At 40.2% G+C, this 14,948-nt stretch overlaps 1 protein-coding gene across 1 annotated transcript in view; it reads right to left on the bottom strand.

Annotated features, from left to right (window-relative positions):
* The window catches only part of PPEF1 (protein phosphatase with EF-hand domain 1), a 38,827-nt gene that overhangs the window by 16,420 nt on the left and 7,459 nt on the right, over positions 1–14,948 (bottom strand). Inside the window, exons 3-7 of the mRNA XM_038134175.1 lie at positions 12,929–13,056; positions 12,066–12,117; positions 6,176–6,348; positions 4,447–4,561; positions 2,636–2,682 (exon numbers count right to left, since the gene is read on the bottom strand). Of these exons, the coding sequence (XP_037990103.1) occupies positions 2,636–2,682; positions 4,447–4,561; positions 6,176–6,348; positions 12,066–12,117; positions 12,929–13,056 (515 nt within the window). The remainder of the gene's footprint in view (positions 1–2,635; positions 2,683–4,446; positions 4,562–6,175; positions 6,349–12,065; positions 12,118–12,928; positions 13,057–14,948) is intronic.

The following is a 14,948-nucleotide window of genomic DNA, read 5'->3' as shown; positions in this document are numbered from 1 at the left end:
AAAATTTTAAGACAGAACTTAAGACTTGAAGAGTTTCATTTCAGTTGCTTTAATCCTGAAAGCACTGCTTGAATTTTACTCATGAGAGCCAAGATATACTTGAAATCTCACAAACCTGAGAGGTTGTATAACCTGAGAGGTATTTCTTACCTTATTTTTTTCCTGAAGATACAGAGAGATGCTTTATTATAAATGGTGTGAGTATACACACAACCACTCTAACTGCAGTCCTCATGGAAAGATACATCTACTGGACCACTCTCCAGACCCTATCACCCTTCTTTTGGAAAAGGTTACTCACAACTAGAGTTTTAAACAAGTTTGGTTTGGACTTCCAACTTCAATGTGACATTTTAGTTTTGTTCCACACTCATGCGCTTTCCTTTTCTGTAGTTTCAACCAACAATGAGAGCAAAACTAAGTTAAAGGCTGTTGCAGCCTCTGACATGTCAGAGAGGCAAACAAGGCCCTCTAATGATTAGCAACTTGCTGCTGGGCATCATTACTGTATCTCCTGGGTTAGTGATTAATTAACTTCCGTTGTTGTTGGCATTTTCTACTGCTTCAGGCTATTTCTATCTATAGCATCCCTTTAACAATCTAACTTAGCAATACATAATTTAAAATTCAAGTGTTTCAAGGAATATCAGGAAACGCTGTAATTTAGTGAAGATTAATGCAGGGTCTGAATGAACCTTACAAACTGGTTATTGAGGAAAAAAGAGTAAGTGTCTTAGCTTCAGCCAAACCAGGTGTAAGGATTGTACACCATCTGCAGCATTGTATCAATGTGCTGTAGATTGCCAGCTCTGAGGGTTTGCTGCTGGTGGTCTGTGGAAGTGACAAGCCTGGTCTACATGCAGGCCTCCATGCTGATCTCTGTGCAGACCGAGATCACTTTTAGGATTGCACCATTTTGTTTAAGGTAGTTTGTATCAACTTGGAGGAGGAAATCCCTTTCCAACTGAAACAGAGTTTAGGAAGGAGAAAAAAAACGGATCCCAGAAGCCAAGTGGGTCCACTGCTCATTTGAGTAAACTGCTCAGAGGAGACAGAAAATACTGTGATTTAATTTGCTTCTAAATAATAAATCAGCTCTATCATATGCTCTCTATATTCTCAACTACTTTGAAATGACAAAACGTTTGCCCATTTTATTTGGTTTGATGGAAGGGACTTCCCTAGAAATTTAACAGAGAACAACTGGGTGATATCTCTAGTCTGAAGAAAGTGGCAGTTTTGGCTCTGAATTTACTGAAGTCAGGATGGGAGTTGCTTGGTTTTTTCTCTTTATAGCATCCATAAGAGGGGGGGAAAGAATGGACATCTGTTTTCTCCAGAAAATTAAAATTCAGGCTGATTGCAGTTGTAAATATAATTATATCTGAGCATTTATCTCCAAAATAGTTATATTGCCCATTCCAGGTTCTGTGTATGAAACCAATATGCATCATACTTATTCCAGTTTCAAATAAGAGTTTAACAACCAAAAGACTGCAAGCCAAGGACCAGCTAAAGATTGCTGATAAGTAAGAAAAGCAGGACTCTGTAAAAAGGCCTGATTATATTTTAACTATACTTCAACAGACTTCAAGTGTGCACTTGGGCAAAACAACCACATTTGCATTGAACAAGTCTCAGATGAAGTGTAACAAAGCTGGAATCAGGGGGAGAAGGACATAATTTAAACACCTGGTTTAGCTCACTTCAGTCTCCATTCAGAGCAGATGAACGTGTAAGGATCTGACACAAACCCTTCCCCCCTGCCCCGGAAAGCTCAAATCAAAGAGAGTACCTGCTCAATGAAAGGTGGTGATTCATCCTGAGGATAAATGTGAAACTCAATACACAACATTTCCTGCATCTTCAGTTAAATATACAATCATGGAAAAGCTAGCCTGGAGCTTAATTTGTTTTACACATCAGTGAAACAGAGCTATGCTCTTTTAGCATGATAAAAAAGGATATGTAAAGGGTGCAGCACTTCGATTTTGTGTAGACCATGTGATTGCTTGGAAGGCTTAAAAAGCTTTTAAACACCACTCTTTCTTGTTTCCTGATAAAAACAAAACAACTTCCTCCCAAAAAACCCCAACAACAATAAAAAACCCAACAAACCCAAAAAACCAAACCAAACACACACCAAAAAAAAAAAAAAAACCCCAAACAACAAAAATCCTTAAACCAACCCAAAAGCAAACCAAAAAACCTGCAGGTATCAATGGAAAGCTGAAATGAAAGCTTCTGCATTTTTTCTTGAATGTTAAAATAATCCATGGTGTAGTGTTACATCAGGAACCCAGCTCCTGATTTTAGCAGACTTCAGTCAATACGGAATTTGCAAAAACAGGGGCAGAACTTTGGAGACTTTGCAAGGAGTCCTCTTATGTTTTGGCTTATGCAGCAGTTCAGCATTCAGGAAACTAATAATCTCCTTGATCTCCTTCACAGTGAGCAGGAGGATATGAAGAAGGGAAAGCTCTGACAAAACCACCAAATTGTTCCAGGATTTGTGTGTGGGGTGTATGGACACCACAGGAGCAGTTCTAATGGTGATAAATCTGTCACGTATGAATATCTGTTCTCAATAACAAGTCATAAAGTGAAAATGCTACATCTCAGAGTACCTACTTACCTTATAGAATATCAGCAAAAGATCATCCAGGTTTCCATGTAAATCTCCTACAAGAAACAAAACCATTTTTAAAAAAAATTTCTCACAAAGGAGGAAAAAACTGGAATTATGAAACTGGAATTAGTTGGATCTAATACCTGTGCATACTACACAACTGAACATGCTTCAGGGACAGGTTTTGATTACTACCAGTAGAAAGTGATGGAGAATGTCAAGAACTGTGCATACCTGTGTACCTCAATGCTAAGGCCACAAGAATGACAGATTGGGCCCTTTTTGAGAGGTTTGTTTGCTCTGCCTCAGGAACAGGCAGGAGGATTTCACCCCAACACAAAGCATCACTGCAGCACAGATCCCCTGTGCATCTGACTGCATTTCATGCTCACAGAGCCAACCTTCTCATGTCTGTGACTCACCACCGCTGCTGCAGACCAGTTTCAAAACCTATCTTGTGATAATATGCTTTTACCACCAATAATTAGGAAAAGAGAAGTGACATTTTTATGTGTACATGTTTTCCGTGCTTTTGATTAATTATGAGCCTGCTGAATTTGTTCTCAGGGATCTTTCAAGCTATGATAGATATTCATCACATATATGGATGCAAACATTTCAGGTATATATTTAATCTGCATTATTAATTTGAAATTATAAGAAATGGAGAATGATACCTTAAGGAAATCGACATTTTGGACTGATTATGTTTAAAAATGGGTTATCTGTCTTCTGCAGAGGCTCTTTCTGGTGACAAAAGCTTTTAGTTTCAGTACAGGAGAGGGATCCCTTTTGATGCTGCTTACATAGTGCAAATACAATACAAACATGAAGAGGAATGTTTATGTGTGGAGAACATGTGTTGTGAACAAGCATGAATCTGCGTTTCCTTGGTTTGGAAAGAGGTCTTGTTGGCTTGGTTAATAAATTGTTGTTTATACAAAACCTCATTTAAACAAACCCTTTCCCAACAATCAAAGGAGGTCTATGACCACATCTTAAAAAATATTATTTATTTTGCATATCTAATAGTACCTCCCTTATACCATTTTAATATTACACACAGCACACCCTGAGAGATGTCAAGAGTTATGTCACCATTACTGTTCTGTTTTGCAGCTACTGCATTCTGTATCAAGTCAGGATACTGCATCCCATTATCCGTAATTTACAAAAGTGTAACAAAATAGATGGGCAAAGAGCTCTTATTTCCTTACTGTGTGGCACATCATTCTGTGAGTCTAAATTGTTGGTTGTATAAAGACTTATCCATCCTCTTGGGTCCCCTTGGAAATGAGGGGTTATTATCATTTCAATTTATTCTAGATAGTCATGCTGTCAATGAAAGGTCTTTTTTGCCACCCATATTAAGCCCTCATTAAAATCATTACCGAGTAAATTATGATTAAAATCATTAAAATCATTACTGAGTGAGGTTTTTTCTCAGTGAGAGGAGAAAGAGGTGAGACTTACAGCCAGTGATCAAAATACTTGGTGGCATTTTACAGGTGCAGGAGTGTTTAAGTGGCACTGCAGTGTTAGCTGAATTAATACTGACTCATTCAGAAATGCTAAACAAGAACAGGAAAGAGGAGGTGAGGGAATTTCCTAAAATATACTTTATGACTCAGGAACTTTATTTTTTTGTTTGTTTGCCCCAGTTTATGCATTTGTGGGGGAAAATAAATTTTAAAAAAATTTTTTAGGGCATTGAGAACTTTGTTTTAATGGCAAAATTTGGAAATGTCAGTATCATTCTCTAACCACTTAGAATATCAACCTATAGCCCAAAGCAGTTTTCTTCTCTGGCACCTTACCACAGACAGTTATCTCCTTGGAGTAGGAAGTTGAAAGATGGGTGATATTTGGCATCTCCTTGAGAACCCTCCTCGTTTCACTCAGCAGCTGCAGTACATAGCGGGCATGAAGCAGCTGTGAGAAGAAAAAGCAGGTAGAACAAGAAGACTTATTTGAATTTGCAATAGGTCTTCTGCTTTATTAATATCAGACATGAACTGCCAAGGTTATTCATAGTGCAGACCTCCAGACATGAGTACAGGCTGTGTGGCCTAGTGCTGGGAATTAGGAGTGTTCAGCTTTGCATTTGCTTCCTGGTGAGTGGATATGGAGCCCTTACAGAACTTGTTTTACAGATTTTCCCATTTTATTTATACTGAACTGTTTCTATTCTTCCTGTTTTTCAGAAGAGATAAGATTTATAGAGCACTCAAAATCACTGCATAAGGCCATCTGTTTAAAGTAACTGGGAAAAAAATTAAAAGGATGTCATTCTAGGCGTGAGTAAAAAACAAACAAACAAAAAATCTCACTACCTCCAAAACACAAGCCAACAAAAAAAACCCCAAAGGCTATAAATGATATTTCAGCAAATTGCAAAAACAATTACAAGAAAACTCCAGTAAGAGCTGCCTTGGCAAGGGTTCTCTTCCTGTTCACAGTGAAGAACTTAGTGCAGCACTGAAGCTTCTGATCTTCTCTACTGATGTTTTTTATGAAAATTTTGTCAGTTGGTGATTTTTAAAGAATAATTTTTCAAGATTCATGTCTTTAAGCAATCGAAAAGGCCAATTACATATGACCATTTCCTTAATAAAATGCCAGCCACAGTAAGAGAAGGGAGAGTGGACAGTGAGGTGAAGTCTGGGTTGGCTCATTTATCATGTGCTTTATATTTGGTACTTTTACAAACAGCCTCCACAGAAATTTACTAGAAAAAAAAATTCTTATTTAGTAAATTAAAAAGCATGATAGACTTTTGCCCCTTTTATACAGCGCATTGTTAAGCACAAAAAATTACAAGTTCAAAGAAAGCTGCCTCATTTAATGCCTCCCTGCTCCACCTTCATCTTGTGGGCAACAAAAGGGCTTGCTCAGGAATATAGAGAATGAGGAACAGCCTCCTCAGTGCCTTGGAAGCTGCAGCCTGAGCTCCAGAGATGTGTGCTGTCACTCTGTTCTGCTACATTAGCAATGCTTTATAGGCACTCCACTGTTATGGTGGAGTCTTGCACCCCTCAATGAGGTGATTAAGCCTTAAACCTCAATTCCTCTAAAAGAATGAAGTGGGGGACAAAAGACAGAGGACCAAAAACTGAACACTTTTAACCCATAGAAAGATGATAATTTGTTTGTACTTTAGCTCAGGACACTTTCCCCAGTCCTGCACTCTCACTGAAAGCCCCTGCCTTGCTGCTGCAATGATTCCCATTCCATTTCACTAGTCCCTGCCTCCTCCCCAGGGCCGGGCCTGGTGGTCATGCAGCAAAGTAGTGAATCAAATGTGGGAACTCGTCTGTCTGAGAACTGTCTGCTTTTGATTTTATTGTGTTAGCTTACAGCCAGATCAATTTCCCAAGGCAGCTTACATTTATGATCACATTGGGCTAGCAGGAAAAAGTAATGAGATGTAAAAGAAGGGTGAAACATCTCTTTGGGCACCAGTTTAGCTTTACATTGGATTGTGTAACTACAAATTGACAGATGTAAAATAAGTTAAAAAAAGAAAACAAGCTAGTTGCAACTTACCTGTTCATTCCTGAAAGCATGAAGGAGAGCATTGGCATCTTCAACAGTGAGGGGGAATGAGAGTCGTGGTCCATAATAGGAGTCTGGAACATCAATCTTCTTCTCAAATTCTTTTAAACTTAAGTCTTCATCCACCACCTGAGGAGCACTAGGGCTGGTGAAAATTTGAGAAACTGGAACAAGACAGAAGGAAAACAAAAATGTAGAAACTCCACCAGGCCCCCAGAGAGCTGTAACAGCATGGCCAGAACTGGTTGAATGTAACTGCTTGAACTGCTGCAGGGTTACAGTGGCTGACTCCTGCTTCCTGTGGTGGAAAAGCTCCAGGTCTCCCCACACTGTTTCACAATACTAAAACCAACCAACCAATCAACCACAACAAGGGCAAAAAGACCAAACCAAAGTTAAGAACAGGCAAAACCTCTTTTCCAACTGCTAGTAGCTGTGGTCAGGGCGCAAAAAATTTTGCACTGAAGTTGTGGAGCAGTCTGCTCACAGGTAATGAGAACCATCACCAGCTACAAACTTCCTTCTCCTTCCTCCTGCTGCATGGAGATGCAAAAGTCATGGCTGATCATTTAATGACCATCATCTGTTTAAAGTTCAATATTACACTTTTAATACAGGTTGTGAAGAGTCTCTTCTATTGCTTTTATTTCCTACTTAAAATTTTTAGGCTAAATACCAGCAGGTCACAGTGATTACTTCAAAAGTCACCAACAAAATTATATTTATTCACAGCAGATTGCAAATCACTCCTTTCTGGTACAGCTAGGAAACAATGCCAGCTTTTGGTTGCTTGCCATAAAACTATTGGATGAAACAAAGTAAACAAAAACAGAGTGGTGAAAGTAGAGCACAGCTTCTCATTTTCCTGGAACATGAAGGAAGCAGAAGCACTGTTAATTGCTTCAATCCAGTATTTTTCTTGACATAACCTTGAAACATAACTGACTGATCAGCAGATTTCAGAGTTTTCTTCTTGCAGATTGTCTTGGTCATATATTATTCTAAAAGAGAGAACCAGTCCCTAAATGAAAGTGTTCTAGCAGATGCTGTTGCAGAGTTGCTCTTGTGAGATGACTGTTGTAAACACTTTTTGCTGGGCTACAGTTAAGTTTTCTGTAACCCTGATTTCCTGCAACTGCAAATAAAAATGTATTATTTAAAGCCATGTAGCTGTATTATTTATTGCTGATTTACAGCTGACCTGTAGCTGTGACTCAAAATGCACAGTAGCCTAAACCAGCATGTGGCCTCATAAATTATGAGATTCATAAAGGCCAACTTGTCTTGCAACTGGATAAAATCAATATTAAAGAAATAAACAGACAAAAATGTAATCTGGATTTTAAAAAGTCCCCTTTTACTATCAGCACTTCAGCTGTGAGGATTAGCACTTTCAGTGCTAGTGCAATGTTATGCTCAGCCATTTAGATGGATTAAGGCATCAAGTAACAGCAAGGTGCTCAGGGTTCACCATTTTCACCAAGTGCAGTTTGATTTGCAGTTTGATTTTCCACCACAGTTACAGCTTTGTCTGGCAGGACACCAGAATGTCACCATGGACTGAAATTGCTGATTCCCACACAGCGATCAGCCAAGCACATTTGCACTATTCCTGCTCCAGCTCTAGCAGCAGGCCTCTGGACAGTATCTCCCTCTGGACCCCTCTTCCCAAGAAGTGGGTGACTACAGAACCAACTCCTCAGACCACCCAAATGCCTCATTTCTTGCCGGTTCTAACCAGCTGTCCTCATCTGACTTGACTCCTTCAGAGTCAGTGATCTTCTCAGCATTTCAAGCCAGGCACACACCTGCCCATGCCTGCTCCTACTCCTGCCTTTCCTTCCAGCACACAGTAGGCCATCCATCCATCCATCACTTCACCTCTGAACACGTACTTGCCTTCCTCACAGACTCACTTCTATTTTGGCACACGCTCAGGCTGGGAAACCCAATCCCTCCCTGTAGGGCATATCTCTGCAAAGTATAGCCCATTTTCCACTTCTGGATGAGTCGTCAAAAGCCAGTCACGGTCACTACCCTTAGAGTGTGCTTATGGCTCCACAGGTTGTCTTTCAGCTGGATTTTAAGGCTTCTTCCTGCACAGCATGACTGTCCCATCTCTGAGCAGTCAGGAATGGATGACCTAACGCAGCCTGGGGAATCACCACGCTGTCCAGCAAGTTCCCCAGCTCACCACATGCCCCACGCAGGACTAATTCTGAAGGGTTCAGCACCCCTCACATTTTGCTGTTCTAGTCAAAGCTGTCAAGGCTCTTTCAGTTCATACTGAAAGACAGGGATGAAAAGCCTTGGCCTGCCTGGTTCAGGAACACATGTCGAGACAGAATGAAACATTCTCTGCCAGCATCTGCATCATCTCTCCACTGACTAGAGGGAGCACAGGCAATGACCTACTTTGTACTCTGACACCAGAGGTCCAGCCCAGGCTCAGAGAGTTGAGCCTTCACTACTAACAAAACACGAACAACTACAGCCATATTCCATGTTAAACACAAATGCCCCGAGCTAAGTGGAGTCAATTTGGCCACAGAAAGCCAAAAGGCCTGATTCTCTTGACCAGATCACCTTGCCATGGGAGTTTTTCAGGCAAGTCAAAGCTGCCGCTGCCAAGGACGTACTCACTATCAGGGTAACCAGGAATCAGCTACTTTTGCAGCTCTGAAATCACTTCTCTGTTCTGCCACCATCTATGTGCCTTCAGCCTGACCACTGGGGTACCTGAGAGCACCTGTGACTCCTGAGAAGTGCTCTTACATAAGCCAGATACTGATCCACAGCACTCAGGTCAAAACCAAATGGACACTGACTGAGCCTACAAAGAGGAAGGAGGTTTCTAAAATGCTTCAAACATTTCTTCCTTCACACCATTCCTGGTGCTGCAAACTGCAAGCAGCTATAACTTACTCCCCACTGCAGGAATCACTCAGTGTAAAACATCTTGGAAGGGTGTTAAAGCTGTAAGGGAGGCATCATGGGGAATGAAAGTGCAGAAAAGCAACACTTTTTTTTTGTTTCCCTTTGAAGGAAGGCTCCTGGAGGTGCCTTGGTGACCTTGAGAGGAACAGGTTTAGATTCCCAGTCCCACCATTTTTCTCAGGATGCATCTGCAGTGTTCTCACCCTCAATGTGCCCATAAAAGAGAGTAAATGGGTCATCTTTTGCTGGAAAGGCAGTTTCCAGCTTTCTCTGACCATAGAGATTTCCATTGAAAGCTGAGAAGGCAGGAAGATTTTTTCAAGGAATGAGGGAGAAAAGTGTAAGTTAGAAAAAGGTTTTATTCTTATTTCTCACAAACCCTTGCAAAATAGCCTTTAATAGGAAGCAGAACAAGACAATCAGCTCTATTATTATATAATAATCACAATCCCAATCACAAACTACACTGACATCTTAAGGAGAATGAGAGGATGAAAAAAGCTTTAGGGTATAACAGATAAACAATCACATCAAAAGCACTACTGTGTTAATGAGCTGGCAGCTGCTTTCTTTCTTTGAAAAACATAATCTGAAAAAAACAGATTAAAAAGAGGAAAGTAACAAGATTAATGGTGGAGGCTGAGTAGTTTATAATGTAAGGAAAAACACAGATCACAAAAATTTCAGGTAACTTTCTTATCATATACTGAGAAGAACAGGCAACCTATTCTTTGGTAAGAATATTATATACTGTCTTCTTGGAGACAGCTTTTTAGCCATATGCTATCACTCTAATTTAAGTGAGCACACACTAATGAAAAAGATAAAAAGCCAGAGAATTGCAGGTTCTAGAAAATGCTTGAGAATAGCAAAGTCAATTTGAAGCCTCTCTGGTTGTTATGTTTACATTCACTCTGGTTCACATCTTAAGATGGTGATTCAGCAGAAATAGAAGCAGTTCTTTAAGAATCCCTCTATTCAGCACTGATTTTGCTTACATCAGTGGGGCTGGCATGAGTGCTGCAAAGGTCACTTCCAGAGGCAAGCAATCAAGAGCTTAAAGCAAAGAATGCACACAGTCAGCAGTTGGAAAAAATTACCCCAACCCAATACACATTTGATACACAATTCATAAAAAAAAAATCTAAGCTCCTTTGCATAGGCAGCCTTGGCCACCTCTTTATTAAACATACACCAGATTTTTTTCTGTTTTGTTTGGGGTTCTGGTATCTGTAACACACGATGTTAGAAAGGGGGAACAAACCAAGACAAAAATAAAGCCTTTGGAGCAGTTGTCAAGTCTTAACAACATCAGTCCTAAAAGATGGAAGTTTTAAGTCAGCAAGACAAAGGGATGCTTTACCATAAACCATATTCATGTTATCATGTGTTTTAGCCTTAACCACATCTGCAATTCCCAATATCTACAAGACCAAGAAACAGGTCACCTGTGCAGTGGTGATGAGGAGCAGCCCACAGGACCTTCCATCTCCCTCCCTGTGCACAGGTGAGGCTTGCATCTCCACCTGCACATGAACAGCCCATGCATGTAGCAGTGTGCTCTGCAATGTCCTGGGCCCTAGTAAGTCATCTGAGACACCTCACCTTTATTCCTTCTGTCAGTAGACACTGTTAATAAAGGTGGATAAATCATATCTACAACAAGCAGCTGTAAAATTCCATTTCAATATTATAATAAAAATAGAGATTAACAATATTTTGCCAAATCTCAGACCTAGCACTACTCTTTTCTTTCCCATTCAGGTGGAAAAGCTGAACAGAGGTGCACCATCAGCATGAAAAAGTAGAAAAAAAACAAAAAGTGAGCAGTATCTGTTTTTCTTCAAGTTTGCCAATTCCTTCCCAGGAAGTTAAATGACTAAAGCAGACTTTTTTTTTCACAGAATATGGCAGTAATGGGAAAAAAATCAAAGGGAGGACTGTTGAATCATCTGCCTTGCCATTTGAGCAAGGCTCAAATGTAATTTATTTTTCTGCAGAGCACAGAGAGCATTAGGCACTCTAAAGTATTTAAGAGAGAAAAATTGCAATTTCTACCGGTCGTCATTAGAACACTGAACCACTTAAGGTTTTGATGGTGGTTTTATCCTGCTATCAAAGTATCTTCTGCAAATTTTAATTGGAATAACCCGTGGCTAGACCAGATGAAAGAGAAAGGGCATTCTCTTGTAATGCAGTAAGAAGGGGACAGCCTCATTTTTAACTCAACTGGGATTAGATCTATTCTGAATTTGTTCAGGGAAATCATGTTTGTTTTCTGCACTTAGGAATCACTTTCAGTCTGTCCTTCTGTTGTGCTTGACCTCAAAACTAAGTTATGTCCAAGTATCCCAAAATACTTCAAAAATTAAGGGTTATTCCTTGAATAACTGAAGCTTAATTGAGATGGTTTCTAAAGATTTATCTCCGGAAGTTTAAATTTATTTCCTTTTTTAGCATTCACATACTGATACATGTTGCAGTGAAATCTAGAACAAATCAAATTAAAACGTAGTCCAGAACTGCCAGAGGTGGTGGGTGGTGGGGAAGAAAGAGCAACCTCTTTGATTACACCTGCCTTAAACCAACTGAGCACAATCTTCCTGAATAATCACATCTCACAGTTTAAGAAAACATGAACAGAAAGCTGTGTAATTAGATTCTGTAGGAAGGGCAGTAACACATAAGAAAGCTCTCTGAACACCTCTGAATATTCTCATAAGGACAACAGGCACCTGTTCTGACTTACTGACTGCTCTGACTCACTAAGTAGATAGTGAGCAGGGTCAACACGTAGAGGATCAAATTCATATCACAGTATTTGGGATATCAAACCTCAACCCCAGCACATGCCATAGGCTGTAGGTATCACATTGAAAATTAACTTTCCTCACATCAAGTTTTTCAAACACAATCTCCACATTACTTTTATTTTTATTGTTACCTGAATCAGGATGAGTACAATGCTCCAGCATGAATGTAAAAAAGTTGGATAGCTGAGTATGAAAAAGAAAAGAACAAACACACTGATCAGTTTAGGTGATCCAACAAGCATTAATATCTTTCTTACTCCATTACTTGCAATTTTCCATTTAGGGGGATATAAGTCACTACTGTATATTCCCATAGTATCAGCCTGCAACAATGACACAATTTGCATCCTACTACAAAAATAGCTCCCTTTCCTTTTTTGCTATGAATTCACCACTGACACTTCATGAATTCATAAAATATTTCAGGGCTGTTTCAGTGCTGCTGATGTTTCTAGCTGTAATTCATCTTGCCCACCACCCAGACTATTTGCCTAGACTTCCTTCTCAGTAAATAGAAACAACTGCTACAATGCAGTGAACTGACTTTAGACACAGATGCTAGGAGAAACACAATGGTTTATAAGTTCCAAATTTCCTATATTCACCGTAAAGGAAGCCTGGGCTGACACTGATACTGACACTGGGCTGAAACTGATATCTCTGTTGCACGTATATTGCCTCACAAACAGTTAAGATCACCCACAGTGATCTGTAAATGACCTGCAATCCCTGGCTAACAGAGCTGCTATACAGGAACTTATACCCTAGATATGTTGTATGGGCAGAATGGTGTCCTGATGCCTCTGTAGTTACATTCATCTGCATGTCTGTGTATGAATACACACAAATTAATTCATGTGTCAGGCAGGGAAACAGTTTTATTAATCAAGACCCAGCTTTGTAAAAGAAATCACCAGACACCCGTTTTGTTTGTGCAGCCACAGTCCTGGGGATAAGAAAACTGCTTGTATAGGAAGAATGGAAGATCACAAACCTGTAGCTGATCCTGCTCGTCAGCATATTCGATGGACTGAAAGATGCTGAGAGAATAGCGGCGCCTCATCTCCAGGCGGGCCATGGTGAAGCGGTACCACTTCTGGATGAGGACTGCAGCTCTAATGACTGTCAAAACAGAAAGCACCGGGGTACACATGGATGCAGGGCAATCTACAAGGAAAATATGCACGCTGCCTTGTAGCGTTTTGCCCGGGGGGTTTCGAGCCGATCTGATGAGCTCTCAACACCCCAACACTACACCCCAGAATAGCTCAGCTTTCATCAGGAGGCATAAAAGGAGCAGGAGGCTGATGTGACAGCGTCAGGAACAAAAAAGGTTTAATAAAGGCAAAATAACAAACTCAAAGCGATCCAGGTGCCACAAGCTTGTGCTCCTGGTACAAGACACCTCACAAAAGCGATTTGGCTTCTTTGTTCTGTGCTTTTCTACTAAATGGCCCAGGCGGGACCTTTTGGCTTATGGCAAATTACCTGTCCCCAAACTTGAGGTGAAGTCCCCAAGGTCCTATCAGTGACTTTTCTACCTGATCACCAGGAGAAACTTCTGGGCTCTTTCTTTTTTGGGGGACAGAGGAAGGTTCTGTCACTCTGTCCATAGGGGGCACATTCCTACACTGCCTCTGCAAAATTTTGCAATCAGATGAGAAGTTCTGTCCATTGCGCACAGCCAACAATAAGATGAAACCCAGCAAAAGTGAGACTGAAAAAATACATGATGCCTTTACTGTTTCTGTCTTCTGACACAGATCACAAGCTAGCTGACTGGCTCAGGCCTAAGTAGTTAGTAACCTTCCCCATTTAGCTGTCTTGAAGACAGTACCCAGGTAAGAAGTCAGTCATGTTCAGCTGATGGGCACTGTATGGGTTTTGGGAAGGTGACGGAAGAACAGTTTGCCCTATCAATAATGTATTTGTATCTGTATCAGGATTTGTATATCTTTATCAAGCGGCAGTAAAAATCTTTGATTTTGCAAGCTGTGACATGAGCAATGATATAATGACACTATTTGCAACAGCCTCTTCTACCAGAAAGTTTTTGCCTGCAGAGCTGCATCAGCAAGGCAGCAAGATTCAAATCCTAGGATAAAAAGTTAACAAATGGTATTGAAGGGTAGAATATGTTGCTGAAATAGACAAGCAAAAGGCAATGAGGTATAGTTTTAGCTAGACTGGTTAACAAAAGAACACTCACCCCAAAAAGTCAATGGAACATGCCAGAAGACTATTTTTGACTATGTGCTGAATATACATTCCCCTCAGCACTTTAACAAGTTGTGTCTACTATGGTCTGGAAAACTGCTGGAAACTTCACTGAAGGACAATCATCAAGACTGCAGCCTGGAAGAAAGAGCCTGCTGCCTTCAGGCCTCATTCATGCCACAAAGAGATCACATTCCTTTAACTGCTCAGATAAAAATGTATTACGATGGGAAAAACCTGGTGGCAGAAAGAGGTCCTGGGGTGGGCACTGTCCTGCACTGCAAAACATAAAAACAAGCTCTGTAGTACAGGGACAACAGTTTACACCAGTCAATTATTGTAACTGATCACAAATCCCAGGAAGTTTTATATTAGGATGAGTGGAACCTGAGTGAGAATTATTTTTCCTTACTGATAGTTATGCAGGTAAGGACAAATATTAATGGGAAAGTGATTGTATTAATAGAGTATAACACAAAGGAAACATTTTTATAAAAATGCTTATGCTTAAAAATTACAGATGCTGTAACAACATGTTGTTTGCTTATTTTACCATTAGTGATTATACAGTATAGCTAAAATGGTAAAATTTTCTAGCCTAGAGAAGAGCAAAATCCAGAAAGACTCCCATCCTGTAGATATTGCATACATCCTAGAAAAATTCTCCTGCCTGAAGGAAATCTGATCCTTATATGACTAAGAGCATCCTTCAGACCCTACATAAACTCTGAGATGTCTCTTGCTTTCTGTCCTTTCTGGAAGTCCCCACCACTACAGACCTGAAAGCCTGACACATT

The sequence above is a fragment of the Motacilla alba genome, chromosome 1, assembly GCF_015832195.1.
Source record: "Motacilla alba alba isolate MOTALB_02 chromosome 1, Motacilla_alba_V1.0_pri, whole genome shotgun sequence".
Classification (NCBI taxonomy): Eukaryota; Metazoa; Chordata; class Aves; order Passeriformes; family Motacillidae; genus Motacilla; species Motacilla alba.
Note: the sequence above shows the minus strand (reverse complement) of the source record. Positions and strands in the feature narration are given on the sequence as shown.